A 12,575-nucleotide genomic window follows, 5' to 3' on the forward strand; every position below is an offset into this window, starting at 1 on the left:
GCAGGTGGAAAGTTACACACACGTGTAAATGGCTGTAAAATGGGGATCCCAGAAAATAACCATGTGGAAACAAATAACCTCAGTCACTGGGATTTCTTGGGCATGGTGGCTTGACCCAATAAATCCTGTGTGCCTTGGGCTTGGATCCAAACCTGCTGTGGGCTTTGAGCTCTGGAATAACCCCCACAGACTCCTGCATCCATGGCTGGGGAGGATAATTTGCTCTCCATGCCAGTAGGAATAAGATAAAGCTGGTCTTTGGTGAAAGAGATCAGTGCACAGAGTGAAATTTCTGGGTCATGCACAAAATAGTCACATTTTAGGTAGATATTAGGGTCCAGTCCTGTGGTTGGTTCTTATCAGCTGCAATCAATGAGAATTTGTTTAAAATCCTTCAATACAACTGGGCTTCGAGTAGTTCCGGAGCATCCTAAATGGATGTGCCTTACAAGCTGTTCCACCTTTTATTATTCTTTTTTTTTGCTGTTGTTGTTGATGATGTCGGTTGAGAAATTAGCACAACTGTTGTTTTCTGTTTTACTTCTGAATTTGCACTTGGAAGACATTGGGTAAAATAGAAGAAGAACAGACTGTTTGCTGATCGCTTGGATGATGGTGTGAAAAACAAAAATAATCTTCTGCTGTCATCTGTTTCCTTGAGAAGTCTTCAAATAAAGTTTAAAATAAGGAGTTTTGCTTCTATTCAAACAGCCTCTGCGAGGAAAAAACCCTGTAGACCTCATTACAGTTGATTCCTTAATAGAGCTGCAGGATTCCCAGAATCCCTTTCAGTACTGGATAGTTAGTGTGGTTGAAAATGTTGGAGGAAGATTACGCCTTCGCTATGTGGGATTGGAGGAGACTGAATCCTATGACCAGTGGTTGTTTTACTTGGATTGCAGACTTCGACCAGTCGGTTGGTGTCAAGAGAATAAATACAGAATGGACCCACCTGCAGGTAAAGAACCTCCTTGAAATTTTGACTCCCTTCGTGGACATTCACTGATGTTTTGAGATATTTTGTTCTTGTCTAGCATTCACATTGCTTTGTCAGTAGTTTCTGGCTGTGGCACAGATGGGAGGTGAGATCCACCTAATTTGGATCAGAGTGGGTCAGGTGGACTGTATTGTTCATTAAATAAATTCAGTTGAAGTCTTTGCAAGTCTGTCAGACCACATGAAACACCAGGAGATGACAACTTGGAGATGAAGCTCTTTAGGGTTGAGTTTAGTGCTCAAACCAGCTCGAATGGAAAGGGATTGGGACTGCAGTTAAACCAGTCTGGGATCACAGCTTGATCCACCTTCTCCTGTGTAGGTTAACAAGGTGTCCAGCTCTGTGCCTCATGTTCTTTGTGCTGTGGGTGTAAGTTTTTCCATGAGTATTAAGTTCCCCTCCTCTGGGAAGGTGTTTCTGATGTGGCTTCTGTCCCTCACACCTAATGAGGAGAGTTGACCCCAACATGTTCAATTCTCGTGTTCACAAGTTTGTCTGGGTCTTGGGTCTTGAGTGCTTTTTGAAAGTGTGTTTTTCTTCTCTGGTAGGTAGGAATCAATGTACCCCATCACTTCTAAATTAGATGTGAATGCTGGAGAGCATGAATATCACCTACTGTTACTTTACAGAGAAACAACTTTTCATTGACCATCTCTGAACCCTCTTGGCCTGTATAGGTTTGGTGATTATAGAAATGGCCCAGAGGAGATTTGTGCTTCCTCTTTGTTCATTCCATTTGCTTTCTACTCTTTCCTCCTTTTATCCAGTTGTACATCCTCCTCTGTGAATTCCCCTCCCCTCATGCCTTTCTTTTCATTTTTTTCAGTTTTCTTTCTCTAAACTTGTTACTGGACTCTTTATTTGCTGGAGTTGTTTACTTTTCTTCTCCCCTCTCCTTGATTTAACTTTTAAAATTTCTGTCTCTTGTTCTTACCTGTTTTTATCTGATAGCTGTTTTATCTCCTTTCATTTTCTGGCCATTCACTTTTTAGTCAACATTGTTATTAGTGGACTCAATGCCCAGATCTTTTTCATGACTTATATTGACTTAAATAGGTCTTCATTACTTTACACCTCCTAAAGTTGAGCATTTTAGGAGTTTGCTGAGAAAAAACCCTTCCGGTCTGCACTCTTTTGTTTTGCCCAAATCCTCTCCTGATCGCTGCTCCTGGGGTCTTCCATTAATCCCCTCTTCTGACCCAGCTGTCAGGTTCTGCTGGGAGCAGCCAGTCAGGAGTGGAAATCTGAGGAATTTCTGGAGGCAGGAATGTTGGTTGTTCCACTCCTGGTCATTTGATGTCCACCTAACACAGAGTCACAGAATCGTCAAGGTTGGAAAAAACCTTTAAGATCTTCTCGCCCAACCATCTAATGTATTCATGAGGCACAATGAATTAATGAAGTGTATGAGATACTAACTGAGAGGAAGAAGACAGAAAAAAAAACAAGTGGCTGGTCTACTTCAAATTAAAGCTCTGCAAAATGAATCTTGGAGCAGTCAGGGAAGCAGTAGTGAGTTGTGAGGACGAGATGCTGGCAGCAGAGAGCTCTAAAGAAACTCAGAGATGAGGCTATTAAACCTCTATTAAACTCAAAAAATAAGTTTCATAAGGACCTGAGGCCTGGAGTCTGTGCCAGGGGTGCATCCCCCTGTGACTTCTTTACGGAAGAGCATTTGGACTAATAAGATGTCTGTTGTGTGCAAGACCTAGTGTGAATCACCTTAAGAAGGAGAGATTCTGTGGGCAGTACCTTGTTTTTTACACATCAGGGGTTAGATTCACCTGCCATGGTGCAGGCATCACAAGGCAGTTCTGTGTGAGAAGTTGCTTTCTCCTTATATTGGGTAGGGAAAAGAGGGTGCTAAGACACACCTAACATAGATAAGATGACACGACATCTTTTTAAGCCTAATTTTTTCACTCACAGGGGTTGAAGCCAATGAGCACTAACCCAGTTGTCCTAAATGTTGAACATCTGGAGCTAGTTGAGGCCATTCCTTGATTGGTAAAGGGAGCAGCCTTAGACTGTGTATTAAAGCTGTTATGTTATGATGCTGAGGACATGTAGCTGCTCCCAAATCAGTCTGTGTGTCCCCTTGCTGTCAAATGAGGGTGTTTTTATACATCACTTCTGCAGCTTCTGCTTTGCCTGCCCTCGACTTGGATGCTACATATCCACCCTGAGCTTCATGTCCCTCTTTGTCTGGGGTGTGACTTTTCCCTGTTGACCCACCTCTGGCACCTGCCAGGTTTCACTTTAAGGTCAGTCTTTCAGGATGCAGAGCATCTCAGATAAAGGAGATCCCATGGACCCAAACAATATTTTGGATGGAGGAGTCTCTTTCCTGAAGCCATCCATGTCCTAACACACACTTAATGTGAAAGAGGGTCCTCTGGGGCTTGGAACTGGATGAGTTTTAAGGTCCCTTCCAACCCAAACCATTCAGTGATTCTATAAAACATCATCCCAGCTGTCTTCTTCAAACGGACTCTGTGTATCTCACAGGCACATTTAACTGAAGCAAAGGGGTTATAGCTTATTTTTCCCTTCAGATGTATATCTGAGTCTGGAATAAGTCTCCTTGCTACTTTAAATTGGCACAGGCTGCTTGACACAGAGCCACTGATGGCCTGAGCTCAGCTGTTTATGCAGGACGAGATCATCCCGTTTTATGCTACTTTCTATTTAAAGACAAATTGCCAGTCATTTTAATTGCTCACTACTTGTGAACCCTAATACAAATTGACACAGTACACTTTGTTCAATTACCTGGAGCCCTGGCACTTAAATAAAATGCTTTATGCTCTTTTAACCATGCAATTTAGTGTCCATACACTTGCCAGCATAAGCGAGATGCCAGTAATTAAATGTGCATGTGATATTCCTTGTGGCCCTTGAAACCACTGGAGTTGCCTCAGTATCTTGAATTTTGTTGATAGTCCCCAGAGAAGTTGCTGTTTTCACTGATTTTGGCCACAGTTGCCCATAACTTGGCCAGAGTTGCCCAAAATGGCAATTTCATCTTTCCTGTGCTTCACTGGCACCACAATAGAAAATCAGGGTTTGTTTCCAGCAGGGAGGCATCAGGCACAGTTTTTGTGAACTCAGACTTTAAACAACAGGCTGCCTGCAGCATGGGGTGAAATCATGTTGTGTTAAGTATTTCCCTGTAAATTAAACCAGAAAAGAAAGAAACAAGGTGAGTTGTCCCCATCCCTGCCCTTCATGCTGATCAGAATTCCTGCAAGCAAGGGAGACGTGGGGCAACAAAACTATAAAATAATGAACAATTAGATAAAGAGTGCACTTCTTAACACTTGTGCTCGCTGCACACGCTGTAAACAAAGACTTGAAATCTATATTCCCCTTAATAACCAGACAGCTGAGGAATTAAAAACACTGCCCCTTCAAGTGTGTTTAAATTCATATGCATATCCTTGATGTCTGTTCTGAAGTAGTGAGATTTGATATAGTGGAAGTATAAATACATCCACTTCAGTGAGTGATTCTGCAAATCCTGTTTTGATAAGGTCTTAAATCTGTTGAGTTCAGAGCATAAAATTCTCTTGTACCATCAGTGCTAGCTGGAAACAGTGCTTGCCAATTCCTTTTTTTTTTTTTTACACGTAATTTTTATTCCCTCCTTCAGAATTGTAAGATCCAGCAGTAAATCTTCTGCTAGCTAGTAAATATATATATGGTTATTAGATGTACAGGATTTAAATGCAAATTGGGCCAAATTGAACCTTGATGTGAATGTGGGAAGCCAGACTGGCCAAAGTAAAGCTCCACACTCTTCACTCTGTATCAAGGTTTGAGATTATTACTGAGCAAATATTCATTTCCATTTTAATAATTGTTGCAATCTATCTACCTATCTTCTCTCTTTGAGGCCTTGATATGGATGTTCTTCAATAACTTGTTAGGTGCAAGATAACAATGTGTTTTCTGGGGCAGGAATAAATCCAATATAATGTTCCTCATCACAGTATTGTTTCCTACATTGTTCCTTTTGATGATTCATAGGCATTTCACTGCACTGAACCATAAAGGGCTTGTTAATATCATGATTTAATAATATTAAACCTGTGTAAAGAAACTTACTGGAAGCAATGTGAAGCTGCACAAAGATGTTGCCTAAAAGTATAATGATGAAAATTTATGAGTGTAAGTCCTTGCTCTGGTGTGATGCTCTGGTTTGAGTGTGGTACCAAAAACTCTGTCTGGGTAGAGATTCAGCTGAAATGTTTCTTCCCACGCCCACCCCAACCCTGCAATTAAAAAAATCAGCAAAATCCAAACATTTTCTGATGAACAGGTGCCTCAATAATGATAATTTTTGTTTTGTTCAAATATGACTAGTATTGCCTGAAGGCGTGAGGCTCCTCAAATTAGGTAACATCAGGCATTTTGAGAAATGAAAATCAAAGGAGAGTTTTTTCACTATTTTCAAGTAATGAGATAATATGATTCTCATTCCTTTAGTGGTATTTGAAGGATGTGAATTTTTCTGGGTTTTACTCCAGGCTATAAAACACAATCTTCCTCCAGTGTGTCCCTGCTAGGTGCTTTTGTGTTGAATTTACCCATGCTGCACAGCTTGGGTTATAGACACTGTTCATTTCACTTGCTCTGTCCATTCATGTGACTTAAGAACTTTAGTCTTCCAAAAATCTTTGATCTCCAGTCACCTCTTGGTTTTGTTGTTCTTTTTTTCTTTTTGTTATTGTCATTCCTTTAGATATCTATTCTCTGAAGACTATAACTGAGTGGAAATGCGCTCTGGAAAAATCCCTAAATGATGCAGCAAATTTTCCTCTTCCAATGGAAGTGTTCAAGGTAAAAGATACTTTTCCTTTACTTGTGAAACCTGTGATGAATGAACATGCCATGTTTAGCAGCTCATGTTAAACTTTTTTGGAAAAGCCTTTGCTGTAGTACATAACCATGGAACCACAAGTTGGGTGTTCGTAGCATCCAACATCCATAACCATCCAGCCACAAGTTGGATGTTTGTATAAAACACTTTTTATGTGTGGACTTATTTTTTGGTTGGTGTTTTCTGGGGTCTGGGGGTGACCAGCAGAGATTTCTCCAGTTATTTTTCTGTTAGATCTGTGCAAAGACGTCATACATAACTGAAATAGCAAGGTTGTGATTATAAAAGTTGACACAAACTGGACAGATTTCTGTGAGCCTTGCACCAAAGTTTTCACCTGATCACAAGCCACAGGGTAGAGAAACCCCCTTCAGGGACCTGTAGTGGAAGTAAGACATGGATTTTCTTCCTATATCTTCTTTTTTTAATTTTTTTTTTACTCTCACTCCAGTGCTTCAGCCCCAAGGCACTGCCTTTAATTTCCCCTGTAAATCTGCACTGCTGTTGACCATGGTGGCTCCAGATAATCCTGATTTGCAGCTGTGCCTGCCTGGTTTGCAGCAGTTCCATGCTGGCTGGGGTGGGATGGGCAGTGAGAGGATGCTCAGGGAGGTGTGTGGGGCACTGCTGTGCTCCTAAACCATTCAGTGATTTTATGAAACAACATCCCAGCATGTCTCTGGTGTCACCTCTTGCTTGAGGACCTGGTGGAGCTTGCTGGGGACCCTCTGGGTTCCTTCCCAGCCCTTCAGCAGCACTGCACTGGGATACTCCAGAACATCTCTGGAACTGGTGCAGTTCATGTGTGGATGTGGCACTCGGTGGTGGCCTTGGCAGTGCTGGTTTAATGGCTGGACTTTGATCTTAGAGTGCTTTTCTAACTGAAACAATTTTATGGTTCTGCAGCTGGAACAAGGCTCTTACCATGCCCCATTCTGTCTGCCACAAAACCCTGGTGCCACCTTCACCCTCCCTGCAGGGATGTGGCAGCAGCTTCTCCTGGGGAATCCAGGCTCCTCGCCCAGCCTGGATGCACTCAAATTAGAAATTAGCAAATTAGTTAATTTGGGGATACTTTGCTGATAGCCCAGGCTCACTGGCAGCGTGGGAGAAAAGGAAGATTGGTGTTGGCCTTGGGCACAGATGTGGGTTTGAGGAGCCCTGTGGTGGGATGGAAGTGGCATGTGGAGAGTTCTGGGTCTCTGCCATTCATCTCATCCAAGGCTCCCATCTGCCAGCTCTATTAAAAGTTTGCCTTGGCAGCTTCAAGATCAAAAGTGCTTTGTGTGGGGCAGGGATTAAATCACAGAAGGGAATTTCTAATGTGTAAATTTTATTCCTGTCTGTGTGAAAGAGTGAAGAATGTTTCTGATGAGGCTCATGAAACATCCTTATTAAAAAAAAAAAGCTTATAACTAACAGCTGTGTTGCTGGCTCTTCCCAGTGTGCCAGACTTATACCCACTTATTTTAATTATTATATGCAGGTCATAAATTTGAATTCAGCAAATCCCATAATATGCTGTGTGCTTGGAGCTTGCAAAGATCTTCCTCTTAGAAGACAATGCAAAACCTTGGAGTGCTTGAATGGCCCAAGAGGAGAGTTACTTTGGGGCCAAATGTGGTAAAAATGTCAATGTTCAGGTCCATGGTTAGGTCAGTAGGACTTCTCTGTTTATCATAATGTGGAAGGTGAGCACAAGATGAGCAGAATTCAGATTTTGGTGCTGTCTGAGCCCTGGTTCTGGTGCTGAGAAGGCAGGAGACGGAATAAATTTTCTGTGTGTGGGCATCATTTTATTCTGCCCATTTGGGGTGAATCAACCCCATTTTGTACATATTAATTAAGGAGAAAAAGACAAGGTGTCATCTGTGCCTGTCATTAAGTCTTCCTCTAGTAATGACTTGAGCATGAGTTAAGGCTTTAGGAAACTATCTGGGAGTAAACTCAACTGATCTTGCAAAGAAAGCCAAGCATTATGTGTGGGACCTTCAAGTAGAATCCCTGATCCCAGCAAAGAGTGTCATATCCAAAGGTGTCTTTAATAACTTGCTTTTAATTTTAGTCTTTAAAATTTTATTTACAAACCCAGTGCAGAAGTAGTGTCTCTTCATGGTGCCTGAGGCTCCTTGCTATTGTAGCTGTTGTGTGTTAGATGAGATAAAAAACACAAGGTTGGACAGCTGGCTGTTCTTAGAGATCTTCTGGAAAGCTGAAAATGTCTACTTTGGCAGACATGGTAGCTGCACACTGAGCAGTTGCATTCTGCTTTTTCCACATTTCCCTGCAGAATTCTGGGGCTGAGCAGGGTGTAGGTGTGTGCTTGCTCTTCATGAGCATGTCCTGGGCTGGATTATGACTTAAATCCATGTTGTCCTTAAAGCTGTGCATGGCTGAGGGAAGTGTCACTGTGGTGCCATCAAGCTGTCCCCAGGAGGTGGCACTGGCAGAGCAGAGCCACGTTTGTAGGTGAGCAACAGCTGCTCTCAGGGGTCTGTCAGCCCATTGCTGCTGTCAGCAGTGACACTCCTCAGCTTTGGTGTCACAGGCTTGGGTTCTGCCTGAGCACTCAAAAACCATGAGCCTTAATTATCAAAGCTCAGAAATGTGGCAGAGCTGAGCTTGCCACATGGTGGTCTTCAGCAGCACCTCCAAAAACCCCTTGCAGAAACACAACCCTGATCCCCTCTTGGCATCCAGGGAGAGGACACCAGACCACAGGAGGTGGTTGCAAAAATCAGGAAGGAAGGCTGCAGAAAGGATTTTCTTTTTTATTTTTTTTCCAGTGCTGTTTTACACTTGCCATATGTTGGAAGTGTTTGTAAAATGCTTTAGGATCCTTTGAGAAAGGAACATGATGTTTAGCTGTCACAAAATGCTGCTATTATGCAGCTACTAAACATAGTGTTTTGCAAACTGCACATCCTGGAATAAATTTTCCTCCTCACAAAAGCTTTTTGCAATGCACCTGCTATTTTGTCATTCCCTGCTTTTCAGAAAACATGTTGATTCTTGAAGAAAAATAAATACAGACAGGGTTTTCAAGGATGTTTGAATGGCTTAGGAGCACCAATCGCTCCAAAAGGCCACAACCCAAGGACATGTGTCCTTTGCTGTGTCTGCTCTGATTTCAGGGCGCTGTTGGGGTGCTCCCACACTTGGTTTGGTCTGGTCATAAATGATGGCTTGGGCTTCAGGTGACACCTGATGAAATGGTCAGGGCTTGTTGTGATAAAGATGGTCAGAATGTTACTGGGGCCTGATTTCAAGTTAAGTGGAACAATTTCAGTGTTTTGCTTTAGTGCTGGCATTGCTGGTGCTCTCTAAGAGGGAGTCGTGCTCCAAACACAGCCCTGATACTACAAACCAGTGCATATTATAGAGTTACAGCCCAGCAGCTTGTGTAAGATGAATGAGTTTAGTTTCCTGGAGAGAGGCAGACAGGAGATCCTGGATATCCTCTCTGACCTCCCACTCTGCTTTCTCCAGATCTGTGGGTGCCATGCAGATGCTGTGGATCCTCACCTCAGACACCTCTGTTTGGGCAACTGAATCCTACCCAGGATTTGGGGTGCTCATCATCTTTCCATGGATTAGCATATCCTGTTCCCAATTCCTGTGAAATGAATCCTCTTGACTGGCTTGCATGGAGCTGTTACCAGCCACATCCCTAAACCAAATCCTGATAAACTGCTTGGAGAGCACCTAGAAGAGAGAGGTGTTAGATATCTAAGACAGGTAGAAATTCCTCTGGTCCCATTCCTCTAGCCTCCTCCTTTCCTGAAGTTGGTTTTTCCAGTCCTAAATCTTTCTAGCAAAAACCCCTCTATATTATGCCCAGGCCAGTGTTCCCCTGTTTATGACTTGAGCTTATGGATGTCTCCCTTTACCAGTTAATAGTGTTAATTAATACTAAAACTAATGACATGGAAGGAGTCAGCTGGGACAGATCTCTCCTAAGGAGACAGAAGGAGGGACCATCCACCACCCAGGGAGGAGTTGCCCCTGAAATTCAGGACAGAGTGGTGCTTCTAGTTCTGCACTCACAAGACAAATATTGAACAGAACTCCTTCCTACCAAAAAAACCCTTTTTTTTTCCATTGGACGAACTATACATTGTAGTAGTGAGAGTAAGAGCAACACTTTCTCCAAGACATATATATATTATTTTTTTTTTAAAGGAAGACAACTTCTCTCAGAATTTAGTAAACATTGTGGGTGTTTCAGACTGTTTTCTATACTGGAAGAGTTTAAATTAGAGAAACCCATAGGATCCTTTCCACTCGTAGACAATCCTAACCTGGCTGCATGAGTAGCCTTGAAGTCCAACAGGGTTTTTGTGTCTTTATCCCCTCTCAGTGGATGGGCTCATGCTTGGAACGAGCGTGGGGTTTGCTTGGAAGCCAAACCCCAGTCCCGAGCTCCTTCCTGCCCTGGTGGCTCGGCGGGCCCCGGCTCCGCACGCCGCGCTTCCATAACCTGCGCGTTGCCGTGTTGTCTGCAGCCTGCCAGATTATTTCTGCTCCATCTGTTCTTCCCCATCCGTGGGCTCGCCAGCCCTTTTCCATGGCTGCTGTTTGCCTGGCTGGGAGACATGCATGGCTTCCCAATGCCTCTGTTGTTCTGCTGCCTTTTGATCCACTCCTGCCTCAGCTCCGTTAAAACCATTTATCTTTGTAAGAGCTAAGGGACGCCACAGAGGGAGTGAGGATGTCTCTGGTAGCAGAGGGTGAGGTGGAGCTGGTGGTGCCTCTGTGAGCAGTGAACAGCTCCCTCCTGACTCTGCAAGGCTGTGCAAGGGTTTGGGTTGGGAGAGCAATCCAAGGAGGTGGGTGAAGCCAAGCCCTGCCTGAGGGTGCCCCCAGGGTCTGTTTGGCAGCACCATATGAAAGTCAGGGTTGGGAGAGAAATGTTAGAGGCAGTTCAAGCCAAGCAGACGGGATGAGTGAGAAGCAGGTCCCTCAGCTTTCCTCATCCCTCTGGCTTGTGTAGTTTTCTTCATTACATGCTGGGGTCTCTCAGGATGGGAAGCGCCTGGTTTAGTTGAATCACATCCCTTGATGTGAGGGAGTTTGTGACATCCTGAGCTCCTGCCTTCCACATCCCTGGGCAGTGTTTTCCACTGAGAGGGGTTGTTGTGCATCTACAGCAGCATCTGCTCCCCTGTACAGAGTGGTGATACCTAAAAGTCACCCATTTTAGGGCATTTTGTGAGGACATGTAGTGATAGGACTTGAAACTGAAAAAGGGAAGGTTTAGGTCAGATATTAGCAAGAAATTCTTTCCTGTGGGGTTGGTGAGGCCTTGGCACAGGTTGCCCAGAAGTTGTGGCTGCCCCATCCCTAGAAGTGTCCAAGGCCAGGTTGGATGGGGCTTGGAACAACCTGGCCTTGTGGAAGGTGTCCCTGTTCATGGCATAGGCTCTGCAATGAGATGATCATTAATGTCTCTCCAACCCAAACCATTCCATGAGTCTACTTGTATGATATAAAGGTGAATTAATGTCCTCAAAGAAAGCAGAAGCAGCTGGGGTCTGTAGCTGTTTCCCAGGGTGGTTGCAGCTCACAGTTTGCATTGGATGGGCTCCTGATCCTCTCTGCTCTCACAAGTTCCTGTTGATTTCTCAGTAATGATTCCTGCTGAGATGTTACTGCTGGCTTCACTCTGAGCACTCAGACAGCTGTTCCCACCTGTGCCACCCTTTCTGTGTGACTTTGCCCTCCGTGAAGTGGGACGTGGGCATGTAACGCAGCCGGGTCTCACCGGCACTTGTGAATGCTCTGAGATGCTAAAAAACCCAAACCAAACACACCAAAAAAACCCCAAGTGGATGAATACCCATCTCTTCTACCTCTGCCCAAGTTTCCAGTGGCCAGGCAGAGCCAAGCAGGCTCTGTGTGGGAGGGGATTTTGCCCTAATGCCATCTGCGGCGGCCCGAGCCATACGGAGAAGGTGTGCTTGGATTTCCACCGGCTACTCTGCAATGTTGCTGTTTCTATGGTAACTATTTTTTATTCAACAAGAGGAGCTTAAAATCCGTAGGGCTAAATCCAATCCTCGGCAGAAGCATCTGCAGTTTTTCAAGGGGTTCTTCAGTAGGTGCAGTTTGTGGCTGGCTCTGGTTGCTGCAGGGTTGTGGTGTCTCTAAAACCTCCCTCCCAGTGCCCCTTCCTGGTCATCCCACCCCACGTCTCCACATTTTGGTTTTCCTCTGATGGCTCTTGTCACAACAAGGGGTCAGTCTGCACGTGTTGTGTCTTACAGGGATTTCTGTCTCCCTGCAGAGAGTGCACCTTCAGGGAAAATTGCTCCGTGTTTAGCAAAGGAAGTTGGTGAATCACAAACAAGACTGATTCATCTGAAAATAATGCACAGGGTTGCATTGGATGGTGTTTCTTTCTTTATTTCCTTTCTTTTTTTTTTTTTTTTTACCTCAATTAAAAAAACAAATGCCAGATTCCTGTGGAGGCAGTTTAACCACTGCTGTTGCTGAGTTTGTGACTCGTTCCCACACGTGAGCTTTGTGATTAAAATTAGGCTTTTAGAAACAGCCAGTTTCTTGGAGAAATTAGAGAGAAAACACAGAGGGGAAGTGATTTCTTCGAAAATAAAAACCAAATCAACTAATATGTTCCCAGTTATACCAGATGTGACCTGCTCCTCTGTGTCCTTTATTAGGGTAAACCAGGAGAGA

At 43.9% G+C, this 12,575-nt stretch overlaps 1 protein-coding gene across 6 annotated transcripts in view; it reads left to right on the top strand.

Annotated features, from left to right (window-relative positions):
- Positions 1 to 12,575, top strand: part of SFMBT2 (Scm like with four mbt domains 2) — a 106,867-nt gene that overhangs the window by 48,212 nt on the left and 46,080 nt on the right. For 5 of the 6 annotated variants that reach the window (XM_021530941.2, XM_021530939.3, XM_021530940.3 and 2 more), the window contains exons 6-7: positions 712 to 958; positions 5,742 to 5,839. In XM_021530941.2, coding sequence (XP_021386616.1) covers positions 712 to 958; positions 5,742 to 5,839 — 345 coding nt within the window. The remainder of the gene's footprint in view (positions 1 to 711; positions 959 to 5,741; positions 5,840 to 12,575) is intronic. The other variant, XM_077783691.1, reaches the window with a different exon arrangement.

Source organism: Lonchura striata, chromosome 5 (genome assembly GCF_046129695.1).
Source record: "Lonchura striata isolate bLonStr1 chromosome 5, bLonStr1.mat, whole genome shotgun sequence".
In the NCBI taxonomy this organism is placed as follows: domain Eukaryota; kingdom Metazoa; phylum Chordata; class Aves; order Passeriformes; family Estrildidae; genus Lonchura; species Lonchura striata.